The 15,578-nt window shown below is 43.3% G+C and overlaps 1 protein-coding gene across 1 annotated transcript; it reads right to left on the bottom strand.

Annotated features, from left to right (window-relative positions):
* Positions 1–39: 39 nt before the first annotated feature.
* On the bottom strand, positions 40–15,542 carry LOC113026394 (patatin-like phospholipase domain-containing protein 2). The gene is made up of 9 exons (XM_026175140.2): positions 15,269–15,542; positions 8,142–8,374; positions 3,110–3,175; positions 2,569–2,778; positions 2,442–2,502; positions 2,093–2,275; positions 1,822–1,963; positions 1,334–1,441; positions 40–1,034 (listed from the first exon to the last, which is right to left on the bottom strand). Exons 1-9 carry the CDS (start codon positions 15,453–15,455, stop codon positions 749–751), a joined length of 1,476 nt encoding a protein of 491 aa, XP_026030925.1. The 5' UTR covers positions 15,456–15,542; the 3' UTR covers positions 40–748.
* Between the last annotated feature and the right edge of the window lie 36 nt (positions 15,543–15,578).

The following is a 15,578-nucleotide window of genomic DNA, read 5'->3' as shown; positions in this document are numbered from 1 at the left end:
ATCCAAATGAAAGCCAAGTAAACATTAAATACTCATATGTAAGTAAAATATTAGGAGTTTATTGATAAAACACTTATACAGCTATGTAGTCACAAAGAGCCATACAAGTTTACGGAATAAACAAAATAAAAACTTGGAAGAATCACAATAGAAAATAGCAGGAATATATACATATGAAAGACAAGTTTGCAAATGCATTTTAAAGGAGTCCACAGAGTCAGGTATGTATAGTTGTAGTAGGAGACCATCTCAAGCCCTTAGTGCCAGTGTCTGAAAGGCTCTGTCCACTCTTTAGTGTTCAGTGATGTGTGAGGAACAACTGACTGAGCCAATAGCAGTGTGTTTAAGGAGAAGATGGGGTAAATAGACTACAGCCTCTCTATTTAGCGTAAATACAATACTTTTAAATTTAAAAAATGAGCAATGTGAGCTTGCTTACTAGAACATGGTAATCCGGCCATGCCATTTTGCATAGTTTGTAGGCAAGAAAGAGATGATTTATCTAAGCTTGTAAACAGGGCATTGAGGCATGATGACACAGATAAATGATTTTCTTTTTCATTATATCCTATTACAGTGGCAAAAAAGATTATTGTAATTCATTATTTGTTTATTTATTTGTTTTCTTTGTTTAGCTGATGTTGCCAGCTGCTGGCATAAAGATAATATGTCTTGCAGTTTCTCAGACTGGGCTACACACAATCACAGTTGTTTTTGCTTGTTATGGTTTTTTTTTTTCCTTGAGATTTCAAGTTTGTTTGGTTGAATTTCCCAGCCATCCCGTAACTCTGCCCAAACCCCAGCCTCTACCTGCACTTGGTTTTAGGGTGGTTTCATTAAACCCAGACGTGCCGCTGCCAGTGGGTGGTATCAGAAGCATGTGAGCCAATGTACTGTGTGTGTTGCACGTAAAGGTACGGCTAGAGGCAGAAGTGGCTTCTGGGGTCACTGAGGAATTGTTTATATCTCCTTCTCCTTCACTGCACAGGTTCAGGCCTAACGGCAGGCTTTTAGATCTGCGCAGAGGTGGTTCACTGGAAAAACAAACATTGAAATTAATATGTGTGTGGAAAATCTTCTGAATCCACTGTCAGAACATCTCATGGCCATTGTTCCAAGAAATAAATCTAACGATAGATTTTTCAACAATTATCTTATCTAGATTTTAATCATGTTATCCAAATCTTTGGTTCAGGACATCTATAAAACTAAGGACTACATTTATCACATTTGTACTTTGACATATGATATCATGTCTGCACCAGTGAAATCACATTACATCCTTTTATCAAGAGTGGAAGAATGCACAGCATATCTTCCTTTCACTGCCTACCTATCACTCTCCTCCTTGTTGTCCTTCAATGCTTGTTTGTATATGTCTCCAACCATGCTATAGAGCCAGCTCATGTCCCTCTGTAGATCTGGAATCCAGTAAACTAATCTGAAAGAAGCAATCAAAGAGAGAGAAACACATTAATCCATAATGGCTGTGAAAGGTCAAAGCACTTGGCACTTTGAAGTAAAATCGGCATTATCACTAAAGGGGAAATAATCTGTATAAAATCCTACATTAAAGGTTAGACTGAAATATTGGTCCAGAATGAAAATCCCTTTTAAATTTTTACTTCTGCCAAAAATAACTGACAGTAAAAACTAAATAATGTTTGCCTAGTTTAGTAGTTGAGAATGAAAAATACATTTTTGGCATCAACAACAAAAGAACAGTTTTTGATTTTAAGATCACAGGGAAGAAAAGGGCTCAGTGTAAGCATAATTCATTTGAATGTTGTGGATCCAACATAAAGAATAGTAAGTAAGTACCTCTGGGATAGAGAGCTGACCAACTCAACAGGCAGAAAATAGGGGATCTGTATGTAAGAAGTCACTTTCTTTGGCAGGTACCCAGTCATGTAGGAGAACAGACCATCAGCAGTACGTGTCTCTCTGCAGGCCACGCATAGCACTGACACAAATACAATAAAAAACATATTTACTTTGACTGCATTAAAAAAATGATTGCACTGGCTCAATGGTATATTATTTGTCTGCTGTATTTTCCCTGCTGATCTCATCACAGGCGAACTGTCCTTACCCCTTTGAATTTCAATCGGGAGATTTTCTACGAGGTGTGGATCCAACCACCAGTGATCTTCCCGAAGTGTGTTCAATCCATCCTGCTGTGCCTTCACGCTGGACTCCTTCACCACTTCACAGCAGACATTTTTAAATGAATCGATCGCCAGATTTCTTATGGGACACTCACTGCTGATCAGATCTGTGATAAGCAAAGAAGTCCAATGTGATAAGGAGTAAAGAAAAACAAATCTGACAAACGCTTCTATGGAATGGTCTATTTTGTATCTTTTGTTTTATTTTGAGTTGAATCTTTTGGAGCCAGTTTATTCTCATGAATATTTAGCCGCCATTATCAACGTCCTTACTGTTTTCTTGTAGGAAACGAAAAGCATCCCTGTAGCCATTGTTGCAAATTTCAGCCATTGCCTGTAAAAATTCAAACTGATGAAAACTGATGAAAATAATAGAAATCTACACAAATCTGTAACACACCTCAGGCTCTGGAGGGAAGAAGGTGCTGGTCACTCTGTAGAGGTTCTCTGAGTTGACCTGGATGCTGACATTGTTGAAGCGTACCTCAGGGAGGTTTAGTGTGCTTGCCCGGGGGCAGATATCACTCTTGCCAGCATATGGCGAGAACGTGATTGTCTGTTTCAGTTGACAACCGGGCAGGTTGTCAGTGATGGCACCGTCCACATAGTGCTGAATGGAAAAGTAAGCTGTTTGTCATTAGGTATAATCTTGGTCCATGTCACAACCACATAGAACCAGATATTCAGATTATTTAACACTGAAAAAACTGTACACAGTTTCTGATGAAGGCTCAATCACTTTTAGCATATCTGTCATCCAGAACTTTAATTCAACTTGGTTTCACGAATCAGGATAAGACACAAGCAGAGTTTTGAGATGTCTCCATATGCTGCCAGCTGCACAGATAGAAACCAGAATACTGTTACACAACTAAGTGTAACTCTGTTTATGTGCTGTAATGTCAACTGGGTTGTCATTTCAACCTTTCTAATATACTTACCACTCCACGGTATCTGGGTGGAATGACACCACAGTAAAACGGGACGAAGCAGCTGCATATGAGGGCCTAGGAAAGGTCAGATATTATGTCACATTGGATGTAGAAACACAAACTCATCCATGCCAGAGAGGACAACAGAATTATTCCTCTACCTAGTTTCTCAAAAATTCTCTTCTACTTGTCCTGTCTTGTCTCTTGTCTTTCTGGTCAGCCTTTAACGGTACAGTAGGTACTTTGTTTAAGTTATTTAACAGAAGAAAATGTACTCATAAACAGAAATTAATTATTGTGTAAATACATCTTCCAGCAAATTGATCCGTTCTTGAACTTGAATTTATCCTTTAAAGAGACGCCGAAAGAGAGGGAAGCGAGCTGGCGCACTCGTGCGTTTGAGGAGACGCGGACTGCGAACTGCTCTTCCTGAGATCTTCCTTTCCAACGTACGCTCACTCGGGAATAAGATAGACGAACTGGCCCTGATGAGAAGCATGAACAGAGACTTTGCCTCCTCCTGTGTCTTATGTTTTACGGAGTCGTGGCTCAGTGAGGACATCCCGGACTGCGCGCTCAAGCTGGAGGGCTTTCATCTGCTGCGCGCGGACCGGCAGGCCTCTCTCTCTGGTAAGACCAAAGGTGGAGGTGTCTGCTTCTACATTAATAGTGGCTGGTGCACAGATGTAACAGTGATTGCTCAGCACTGCTCTTCCTCTCTGGAATACCTTTTTATTCACTGCAAACCGTTTTATTCTCCGCGGGAGTTTGCTTCATTCATCCTGGCCGCTGTTTACATCCCGCCAGACGCGGATGCGCAGGCAGCTCAGTGCGCACTCGCGGAGCAGATACTCCACATGGAGCGGACATACCCGGACTCTCTCATCATTGCTCTTGGGGACTTTAACAAAGCCAATCTGAGCCATGAGCTTCCGAAATATAAGCAGTATATTAAATGCCCGACCAGAGAGGAGAGGACATTAGACCACTGTTACAGCACGATCAGCGGGGCCTATCGCGCGGTGCCCCGCGCTTCACTCGGACTTTCTGACCACGTCATGATCCACCTAATCCCCGCGTACAGACAGAGGCTGAAGCTCTCCAAACCTGTCGTGAGGACAAAAAAACTGTGGAGCAACGAGGCTGTGGAGGAGCTTCGCACGTGTTTGGAGTCTACAGACTGGGACACAATGAAGGCTGCTTCTAACAGCTTGGATAAGTTTACGGACACTGTCACCTCCTATATCCACTTCTGTGAGGACAGCATTGTGCCATCACGCACCAGGGTGAGTTATAACAATGACAAACCCTGGTTTACTCCTAAACTCAAAAAGCTGTGGCTGGAAAAGAGAAAGGCGTTCAGAAGCAGAGACAGGGACTGCTACAGAGAGGCCAAGTACAGGTTCACTAAAGAAGTGGACGTTGCAAAACATCAGCACTCTGAGAAGATGCAGCAGCAGATCTCAGAGAATGACTCGGCCTCTGTGTGGAAAGGTTTTAGGAATATCACAAACTACAAGCCTAAAACCCCCCACTCCACTGATGACTTGCTCTTGGCCAACACCCTCAACGACTTTTACTGCCGTTTTGACGAGCCATCAGGCAGCCTTCACACCTCCAACGGCCCCAACAATAGAGACACTTTGGACACTCATTCCCCCACCTCTCCCCCCTCCATAGAGCCATCACCACCTTCAAACTGTTCACCTACAACACCCCCCTCCTCACCCCACACAAAAGAGGATTTCACACCGCCTCCTCCCACCACAACTCTTCATATTCATGAAGCAGATGTGAGGAAGCAGTTCAAGAGTCTGAATGCTCGAAAAGCTCCCGGCCCAGACGGTGTGTCTCCTGCCACCCTCAGACACTGTGCAAACGAGCTGGCCGCATTTTCAACTCCTCACTGCAGGCATGTCATGTGCCTGCCTGCTTCAAGTCCTCTACCATAATCCCTGTCCCCAAGAAACCTAGGATCACTGGACTAAATGACTACAGACCCGTGGCTCTGACATCTGTGGTCATGAAGTCATTTGAGCGCCTAGTTCTCTCCCATCTCAAGACCCTCACGGCCCCCCTCCTGGACCCCCTGCAGTTTGCATACAGAGCCAACAGGTCTGTAGATGACGCCATCAACATGGCCCTACACAGGAACCTACGCCAGGATCCTGTTTGTGGACTTCAGCTCTGCCTTCAACACCATCCTTCCAGACCATCTCCGAGGCAAGCTTTCCCAGATGAATGTGCCTGATCCCATCTGCCGGTGGATCACTGACTTCCTGACGGACAGGAAGCAGCATGTGAGGCTGGGAAAGAATGTCTCTGACTCTCGGACCATCAGCACTGGCTCCCCTCAGGGCTGTGTTCTTTCTCCTCTGCTCTTCTCCCTGTACACCAACTGCTGCACCTCCACCCACCAGTCTGTCAAGCTAATCAAGTTTGCAGATGACACCACCGTTATTGGGCTCATCTCGGACGGGGATGAGTCTGCCTACAGGAGGGAGGTTGAACGTCTGGTGTCTTGGTGCAGCCACAACAACCTGGTGCTGAATGCCCAGAAGACAGTGGAGATTATTGTGGACTTCAGGAAGCACACAGCCCCACTCCCCCCCATCATCCTGACTGACACCCCCATCACCTCTGTGGACTCATTCCGCTTCCTGGGTACCACCATCACCCAGGACCTGAAGTGGGAGCCCACCATCACCTCCGTCATCAAGAAAGCCCAGCAGAGGATGTACTTCCTGAGGCAGCTGAAGAAATTCAACCTGCCAACACGGACGATGATGCAATTCTACACTGCAATCATTGAGTCCATCCTCACCTCCTCCATCACCGTGTTGTGCGCTCTGCTGAGAAGGTGATTGGCTGCAGACTCCCATCTCTGCAGGACCTGTACACCTCCAGGACACCGCGGCGTGCAGCTCGGATCTCAGCTGACCCTTCTCACCCTGGACACAGTCTGTTTGACGTGCTCCCCTCAGGCAGGAGGCTCCGGTCCATTCGCACCAGAACCTCTCGCCATAAGAACAGTTTCTTCCCCTCTGCTGTTGGTCACATGAACAATAACCGTATGACTGTTCCCACCACTAGCTCATGACCCTACGCTGTGTTCACTGCATGATTCCATGTTTTGGCACTGATCACCACCTGCACTCATGTATATATCTTTCTACATAGCACTTTTAATTCTTATTCTCATGTATATATCTCATGTATATCTCATGCATATATCTTTCTACGTAGCACTTTTAATTCTTATTCTTACTTTTATTTTTTCATGTCTATTTAAGCGCAATTTATGACAGCATGTTTGCACTGAAGCACCGCAGCAATTTCCTAATGTTGTAAACCTGCTCAACATTTGGCAATAAAACCCTTTCTGATTCTGATTCTGAAAATCCTTTAAAAATAAATAAGAGCCATGTTGCTCTCCCATCTTGAATACAGTGGCTGAGACAGACGTCACTGATCCACCTAATAGATGCAGCTAGAGATCAAGCACATATATACCTTATGAGTATGTATATTGCCATCATGTCTTTCTCCTCCTCCACTGCTCTCTCCTCCCTCATTTCTACCTCAGCCTCTTTCTTCTCACCTCAGGCCTCATCTCCTGAACTGAAGTCAAGTTTCTATCACATGAAAACATGTTTAAACATGCTTGTTTATTCCTAGTTGCAGTTACTTATTGTCAGAAGATTAAATATGTGACCCTCCTGTCTGTGCACAGCTGACAATGAGTTGGCCAAACAACAACAATAGCTGGTTGTAAGCTGACATTATGCCAACTAACGTGAGGTTTGAGTATCCTAAAAATCACACTTTCCGTCTAATAAACAGTTTGATTACGTTCTCACATCATATGAGAGTTTATTCATTGTTCAAGTCCAACTATGTTAGATCCACTTTAAAGAAAGTTTCATTAACAGCAGCTAACAGCAGCAACCTGACTTGACTTCTGTAACAAAGTTTTATAGCTTCCTGCAGTGTAAATAGAAAACAGAAATTCAGGAAAGGAGTAATAAAACAGAGTTCGAGTGACTGCTATCTACTGACATCTAGTGTTGAGATTTTACACACTGTGCCTTTAAATCCATTTTAGCAATGAGGAAAACAGTGATAGCTGTATAATTGTGTGGATGCTATTGAGTTGTAGCTCAGTGAGTTGAGCATCCGTTCTCAGACTGGGAGACCGGGGTTCAAATCCCGCTTATGGCAACATTTCTTTCAGCTAACAGTTAAACTTTTTTTAAACTCTCTTCGACACAAATTTCAGCTTTTTCACCCCTTTTCATTAGAATTTTAAGTTTTTTCACCACTTTTCAGCACAAATACTAGCTTTTTCAGCTGTTTTCAGCGAAAAGCTCTTTTCAGCAGAAATTCTGCTGATTGAAGTCTTTTCAGCAGAAATTCTGCTGATTGAAGTCTTTTGAGCAGAAATTCTGCTGATTCATCTCTTTTCTGCAAAGTTTTCAGCCTTTTCACCTCTTATCAGCACAAATCTCAGCTGTTTTCAGAAAAAACTCTTTTGAGCAGAAATTCTGCTGATTCATCTCTTTTCAGCTAATCTTTTTGCTTCTTTACCTCTTTTCAGCAGAAATTCTTCTGATTCACCTCTTTTCTGCCCAAATTCTGCTTATTCACCTCTTCTGAAAATTTTTTTAGCCTTTTCACCTCTTATCAGCACAATTCTAAGCAGCTTCTGCTAATTTCACCAGAATTGTCAGTCTCTCCACCTCTTCTTTGTGAGAATGAGTTTGGCGCAGTGAGGTGAGTCGCTGCCCTTAGACCAGTATGGCCAGGTTCGACTCCTACTCAGGGCAGCATTTTTTTCGACTTTAAATTTTTTCAGCTTTTTTCAAATTACATCTTCAGCACTAAGGCATCCACACTGCATTTTCGCAGGAAATGCAAATTTTTCAGGTCAATAGTCATATCTGATCCTTTTTTTTTTGTATACTTATAAAGTTGGGAATTCTGAATCTTGAACCTTGAAGAGTTTTGCTGGATGAAAATGGCTCCAAGCTGTAAAATATACCTGAATGAGCTCTTCTCTGCTGTCAAACTCTGACACTAGTACGTTCTTCACATCAGACACTCTGGTCAGGGACACGCTGAGCTTCCCAGAGGCTCGAACAAGGGCATCTTCTGGTAGATGCTTCAGCAGAGTGTCCTGCACTCTCTGAAGCAGTTTGAAAGATGGATGCAAGGGTCCCAGTTTGTGCTTCCTAGCCTCTTTGGCTATTGACATCAAGTCGGCACAGCACTTCTCTGCATAAAGAAAAGTAACTCAATATCACATGCACTGGAATGGTTATTTGTTGTAAAAAAAAAAAAAAAAAGGAAAAAAAAGTGTTTTTTGTTTAATTAATCTCTCAGGACTTCTTTTTCAAAGATGGCGCCGATGTGTATGGCAAGCTGTCCTTGTCCACGTCTGTGCCTCTGCTTTTTACCTTCCCTACCCCTTTTACTGGACCTTGGCATAGTACTCCTTATTTTTTTGGTTTTATGCTCAGCAGATGGTTGTGCACTAATAACCTACGACAGACAAACACTTTTAAATCTCAGATTCTCTTACTCACATCGCCCAGATCCATATTGGAACCTGGGTGACGGGTATCCATATGCTCCTCTATCCTTGACGCTGTTGCACCTAGTAAATTGAAGCACCCTAGAACCTTTTCCCAATACTGGTTAAACGTCTGCCGCCGTGATGAGAGGAGGTGGAAAAAAGATAAACGCCAGGTATCCTATGAAATCCTACGTGCCAGCCGCTCGAAATTTCAAACTGCTGCTAAAATGGCTAAAGTGGCTTTCTTATCAAAAATTATCCTGGCTCATGGTCACAACATTTGAACGCTATTTAAAATTTGTAATTCTGTGGTCAATCCCCGTCCTGATATGCCGCTGGTGTGCTCTCCAGCTCTTTGTGAACAATTTTTAATTCACTTCTTAGATAAAGTTTCTTCTCTTAAGTCCTCGCTTCCTTTAGTGTCGAGCCCTGTTTCTACTCCTGGTTGTTCATCAACCTTCCATCAGTTTGAGCCCGTGTCACTCCTTGCTCTCAAGTGATTAGTTGAGCAACTGAAGAATACTAATCCTATATATGATATCCTCCCATCTCGCATAGTCAAGGACTGCTTCGACGTAATTGGATCCAGTATTTTATCTTTAATGAATTCTTCTTTACTCTCTGGCTGTGTCCCGTCAGCTCTTAAACATGCTGTAGTCCAGCCGCAGTCTTAAAAAAAAGAAACCTTGATCATAATGATTATGCGAATTACAGACCGATCTCTAAGCTCCTGTTCCTGTCTAAAATTCTCGAGAGGATAGTTCTTTCACAACTCCAGTCGTATTTGGATGCGAATGATATTATTGATAAATTCCAGCCTGCCTTTAAACCACGTCACAGCACTGAAACAGCTTTGCTTAGAGTCCTAAATGATCTTCTTCTAATTGCTGATACTGGACGCTCTGCGGTAGTTCTATTGGATTTATCCTCGGCTTCTGACATGGTGGATCACAGCATCTTGTTAGCGAGGCTTGAGCATACTGTAGGCATTAGAGGTGTTGCCCTTGATTGGTTTAAATCATACCTCTTCAATAGGTACTTCTCGGTCAACCCGGGCACCTGCTCTTCCTCCCCTACACCTGTCTACTGTGCCGTGCCTCAAGGATCTGTGCTGGGTCCTATTCTATTCTCACTGTATATGCTCCCTATAGGCGCAATCTTTGAGAAATACAATATCGCTTATCATTGTTATGCTGACAGATCTACTTTGAACTTGCTGATGATCCTGCTCGGTCTCTGCACTGCTTTCAAGAGTGCATGTGTGAGGTCAAAGAGTGGCTCTTAGGAAACTCTTATCTTAAATGATAAGAAAACTGAAATCATGGTATTTGATAGCAATATCCTTCACAGACAATTTCGTGATGCCTTTGGTTCCCTTGCCAGCTCCCTCTCTGACACTGTTAGCAATTTGGGCGTGTTGCTGGATAGCTCTTTTAAATTTGATTTGATCATTCTGCTCTTCTTCATAGACTGTAAGCTGTTCAAAATGCGGCAGCACGCCTTCTGACCGGAACTGGGAGGTATACCTCTATTAACCCTGTTCTAGCTGACCTGCACTGGCTACCCATTAAATACCGCATCCAATTTAAACTACTGCTGCTTATTTTTAAAATTGTCAACAAGGCAGCCCCGAGCTACCTTATCGAGCTCCTTAGTTCGTACATTCCCGCTCGAGCACTGAGATCATCTACTCAGTTACTCCTGGTGAAGCCAAGATCTTGTCTGAAGTCTAGAGGTGACCGTGCAATTGCCTTGGCTGCCCCAGATTTATGGAATAACCTTCCTATTGCTATCTGCGCATCTGATTCTATCCAATCATTTAAATCACGGTTAAAAACCTATTTATTTAACCTTGCCTTTCCTGCTAGTTAATGCCTGTATCTAATCCCTGGACTTCGTCTATTTTACCTTTTATACATATTTTAAATGGCTTTGTCATTTTAACATGTTTTAGTTGATATGCATTTTATGGTATTCCTGTGTATTAGTGACACTGACCTGTTAGCATACTTGGTACTTTGTTATGGTCCTATAATATTTAATAATATTTAATTTTTATAATATTTTTGTCTTATTTTCTGTCTTTTATGTGAAGCACTTCGGCATACCGTTGGTTTTTAAATGTGCTCTATAAATAAAGTTGTATTGTATTGTATAATTTGCTTTTTTTTTAGTTTACTTTTTTTTCTTTCTACATCCACACTATAAATGATAACATTTTTATACAAATTAGGGAAGGTTTAACAGTAAATATTCCACAATTGGATAACTTAAAATCTTGCAAATAAAATAAATTAAAGTACTATCTGAAAACTCCAGATTTTTGTTTGAATTAGATGAAACTATCTTCTGATATTTTTCTTTTTGTGGTACACCTTGTCACACTTGGTCAATCCAGCATGAAAGCTGAATAAAAAGGGATTTTTTTTTTTTCATGCTTGTGGCTAAGAGTCTCGGGCAAAAAAGAAGTCTTCATACTTTATTTTGCAGTATTGTAAAATTCAGCTACATTCATTCAAAAACTGTCACTAATTTCCTTTTTAATTTTTTTTTATTAATGAGTGCTCAAATATGGGACTTTGCAGGAGCACTGGACTTTTTTCATATTTTAACTAGCAAGTTATCACACATTTTAATGTCCGTCTCAAACTATAGAGCCTGGTTCATTGTGATGTTAAGAAACTTTGTACCAGCAGGAAAGATTTTAAGAATTGGCTGATTTGAGATAAAGTGACCTATTATGACTGTAACACATGAGTGATTCTGCATCTAGCTAAAGGAAAAATCTGAACCCTTGATCCTTGGGTCCACTTGGTCCTTAAGACACAAGGGTTGCTGTAAATGAATGCAAAGTTTTTCTGAATGGTTACCTTTATCCTGTGATTAAACATTTATAGCTTGTTGGGATCAGTGTCTTCTAGGCTTGGAAAAGACCTCACCCTATTGGCTAGACAATTCCCTATCCAGAGGGTGTTAGGGGTCACTGAACGGTTAGACAAGTCTTAATGATGTGAATCCAATATCAAATAGACTCACCAGATTCAAAACATCACCAGATTAAAAAAAAAAAAATACAGAACAAGATATTAGAAAAATCATAGCGGATAACTGTTACAGAGACTCGGAGAGCCAATTCTTCAGTCACTGTACTAAAGTTGTTTTCCTTTCCCTTGTGAGGTCATTATTCTAATGACCTCATCAGGGGGAATTGTAAAATTATGATATTATTTTATGCCATGTTATACCCCTAATTAAAGATTGTGAATTATTATGTAGTTTTAGTTTGCATTATTCTCCTGAATTAGAAGAAGCTGATAACTATTGCATTAGTTAAACTGATTTGCATTACATTAAATTGCTGACTTGTTGTGAATGAATGATATTGTTTTATGATGCATTATATTGCTGAGTTATAAGAAATACTGTTCGCAGAAGGTTATTGTCTAATTTGTCTGAGTAGAAGAGAACAGAGTGTGCTGGAGCTTTCTGCCCCATTTCAGCAGGAGCAGATAAACAGGGAGCCAAGGTCGTAGCTTAGGCGCTGTGTGAGAGAGAGCATGTGAATGTTTAGGCTTTTTATGATAAGGTGGAGGCACCAGAGGTTATAAAAGTTTGAGCAATGCTCCACCATTTTGAGATTTTGAGGCTGTCTGCATCAGTGTCCATGTCCCACGTGTGTGATCATTAAATCATCGTTTGACTCAACCCGGCCGGACCAGTGTTGTTATTGTGGTTTTTTCTCTTGTCTCCATCCCCAATATTTTGAACCTTAACACTTGTCACCAATCAGAGATACTGAGTAAGCTCACTAGGCTAATGTACTTTACTTTTCCTGTGTATGTGTTTTTCTTTAAATCAAATAAGATGCAGCAACACCAGAGGGGACTAGAACCATCTCTGGCAAAGTGCAGACAATCAGCCTGGGCGTCTATTGTCTCATGTAGTCTGGAAGATGAGTGGATGGTGGGGTGGGTGCAGTTTTCTCTGTGGTGGGGTTGGGTGGACTGTCCCGGGCTCTGTGGGGCCGGGAGGCGCTCCTGCACTGGTCCCCGGTCTGGATGGGCCTGGGCCCCCTTTCCCTGGCGGGTCGCGGAGTATGGGAGTGCCTACTGGGGTCAGCGGGGGAGCTGGCCCCAGGGAGGGGTCACCTGCCCCTCCCTTCCTTCCCTCCCCATCTCCAGCTGCCTCCCTCTTCCCGCTCCACCACAACCACCCACACATGCAGGGCCTTGGAGTAGGGGTATGTCACCCCCCCCCTCTGTCCCCTTCTGGCTGCCTCTGCCTCAATTTTATCCCACAACTTAGACATTCACATTACTCACACTCTCATTGCACATACATATAGGCTCTTGGGGGTGGGCACGATACACGGAGTCCAAATTACCATCAGGGTGTACACCTCACCCCTGGCGTCGTTGCCCACCTCTCAATGTTAAATACACTTAGACATTGAGGGCTAGCAGGAGGGACTATGCGCTTACCTGCTGCTCTCTGGCAGGTAGCTCCATGCCCTCCTGGGTTTTAATTGCACCTTAGAACACACATGCATCAACACTACAATGAGCGGGTGGAGGGAGGTTTGGAGTCTTCTCTCACCCCCATTCTCTGCAGCCTGCTGGAGCGGGGGGGCTAGGAGGAGGAGTTGGCCGTCCGACTGCGGTCTGGAGTGTGGGGCCTCCCTGCTGCTGTGGAGTCGGGGCGGTCTGCCTCTCCCCACCGCAGGGAAAAGGGTAACACCACCTGGGTCTGGGTGCAGTTCTCCCCTCCAGGGGCAAGGGTACCTAGACCCGGTTCGTAGAGTACGCTTGGGGAGTGTGATCGTGTGTACAGTGTCTCTTTATGTCTGTCTCCACGTTGGTTGAGTGTGGAGTAAGTGCATATGAGAGCATGAGGGTGGGAATGGATGTTTGTGTCTGTGTGTGCCTGTATGTCTGTGTCTATATGTCAGGTTGGGTATCAGACGCCACCTCTCTGGGGACATCTCAGGCCCTCCAAGGTTTGGAGGCCTATCTCCCCCCACCACCACTTCCCCTGCCAGTGGCGGACTCCCTCAGGTGTCGGTGCGTTGGTGGTTCTTTGTGTCTGGGGGTGGGCGTCCAGGTACACACCGGCTCACTCCTTGGCGGCCGCTTATCGGGGCCTGGAGCCTGGGGCTCGCTCGGGCCACTTCGGAGGTGGGGTGCCCCCGGCCTCTTGGCCTGGGGCTCGGTCACTCAGGCACGGCTGGCTGCCGGCGGAGCTCACGGGCGCGTCACTGCAACTCCCCCTGGCTTCTGCTCCACGGCTGCTCAGTGAGCCCTCATCTGGGACTCTCCTCAGCTCTTACTGGAACAGTGGCGCGGCTCCCCCTCTGTTGGTCTTCCTTGGTCTCTTGTGTTCTGGGGGCCTCTGGATGTCTGGAGTTTTGATCTCCTCCATACCTGCTTCATGCCCTGGAGGACGGGGCTGTGGCTCCCCACACTCCCCAGCAGATCGTTACATGGAGAAACCTTTGGAATGCAAGCATGCTGATCCACACAGGTGTACACACGGGTATTCACAGACGCGGACTACAGCTTTCTTGGCTGCTGCCTCAAAGCACATTGTGCGCTGTCTATCTTGCGTGCTGCACAATATCGTTTATTATTTAGTATCTACTGATATCTACTGCTAGCTAGTTTATTGTGATGGTGCTGTTTTTTTTATTATGTTGCTCTTTGTTGTTTGCTTTCTCTTCTGTTTTTTTTCTCCATACAGGTGACCCAGGTGTTTTGGGTTTTTTTTGTTTTGTTTTTTTTTTCTTCCCCCCCTTCTCACCGTCTCTTCTCCCCTTTGGTTTTCTTTCTCTCCCTCTCTTTCTTTCATTCTTTCTCCCTGTCCTATCCCCCAGTCATGTCTGTCCCGTTTGTAGCAACTGAAAATAAAATAAATTCATAATTATAATAAAGGTCAATCAAATGGACCAATATGGCAAGGCCATGATGATCCACTTGGTAAAATAAATCCGCTTGGCATCTTTCTTGGCCTTAAGACAACAATTCTGATGGCTAAAGATCCAAACGGGACAAAAAAAAAAAAGTGCAGACAATCAAAGATGGGAGAGAGGAAAAACGTGAGAATTAAAACAATAACTTAGGGGTGCCAGAGTCATTTTTGTTCAAGGGCCAACATCTGCATATAAATTCTTCTCTTTTTTAATAATATCAGACACATACAAGTACACTGCATATCTCAGTTTTTCCATCACAGTGGCTCTTTTACATAGGACACAAATCTTTTAGTTAGTTTTTATAACTAAACAGCAAAGGTTGTTTTTTATGATTCAGACAATTGATTTAGCTCTAGCAATACTTTGTAATTTCCCATAAATGTTTGTTTGTGCTCAGTTTTCCACCATCGGAACAGCAATACATTTTATCATAAAAAAAAAGTAATTTATGACTTAACTGCAGTTTTGCAAAGACTATATATATATATATTATGCTGATAGCGGCATTGCCTCTTTCTTCACTATTGTTATATCTGCCTATTAGATAATCAAAGTAGATACTATGTTTTGTCTACATAGAAGATAAATGGAGGTCGTGAAGGTATAGAAGAAGCTAAAATCTCACCTAGTGGTATTCCCAAAGTAAGAACAGCAGCCGTCAAAGCCCCTGCAGAGGCTCCATAGATTTTAGAGGCGTCTTGTATGAACCGAGGGAACCGTTCAAGGATACAACTGGTGGCACCAACATAGTAAATCCCCATGAACCCGCATCCTGCAAAGGAGATGCTCCACTCTTTCTTCAAATCAAACATTTGAGATATTAATGTTCTGAGAAGGAAAATGTACGGCAGAAGCTAATTCTTTTTTTTTTTTTAGCTCAGTTATTGCCCGCTGCCACATTTACAACAACACACCTGAGGATACCCAAAGGTGAG

This window comes from Astatotilapia calliptera, chromosome 7 (assembly GCF_964374335.1).
Source record: "Astatotilapia calliptera chromosome 7, fAstCal68.1, whole genome shotgun sequence".
NCBI classification, from domain to species: Eukaryota; Metazoa; Chordata; class Actinopteri; order Cichliformes; family Cichlidae; genus Astatotilapia; species Astatotilapia calliptera.
This window is presented reverse-complemented; position numbering and strand designations above follow the sequence as displayed.

Excerpts from the sequence above, each read along its gene's own strand:
- LOC113026394 (XM_026175140.2), bottom strand. The coding sequence starts at position 15,455 with ATGTTTGATTTGAAGAAAGAGTGGAGCATCTCCTTTGCAGGATGCGGG. Across the intron at positions 2,503-2,568 it reads TCTTCCCTCCAGAGCCTGAG|GCAATGGCTGAAATTTGCAA; the intron begins GTGTGTTACAGA and ends GAATTTTTACAG. Across the intron at positions 2,276-2,441 it reads TCGTTTCCTACAAGAAAACA|ATCTGATCAGCAGTGAGTGT; the intron begins GTAAGGACGTTG and ends TGCTTATCACAG.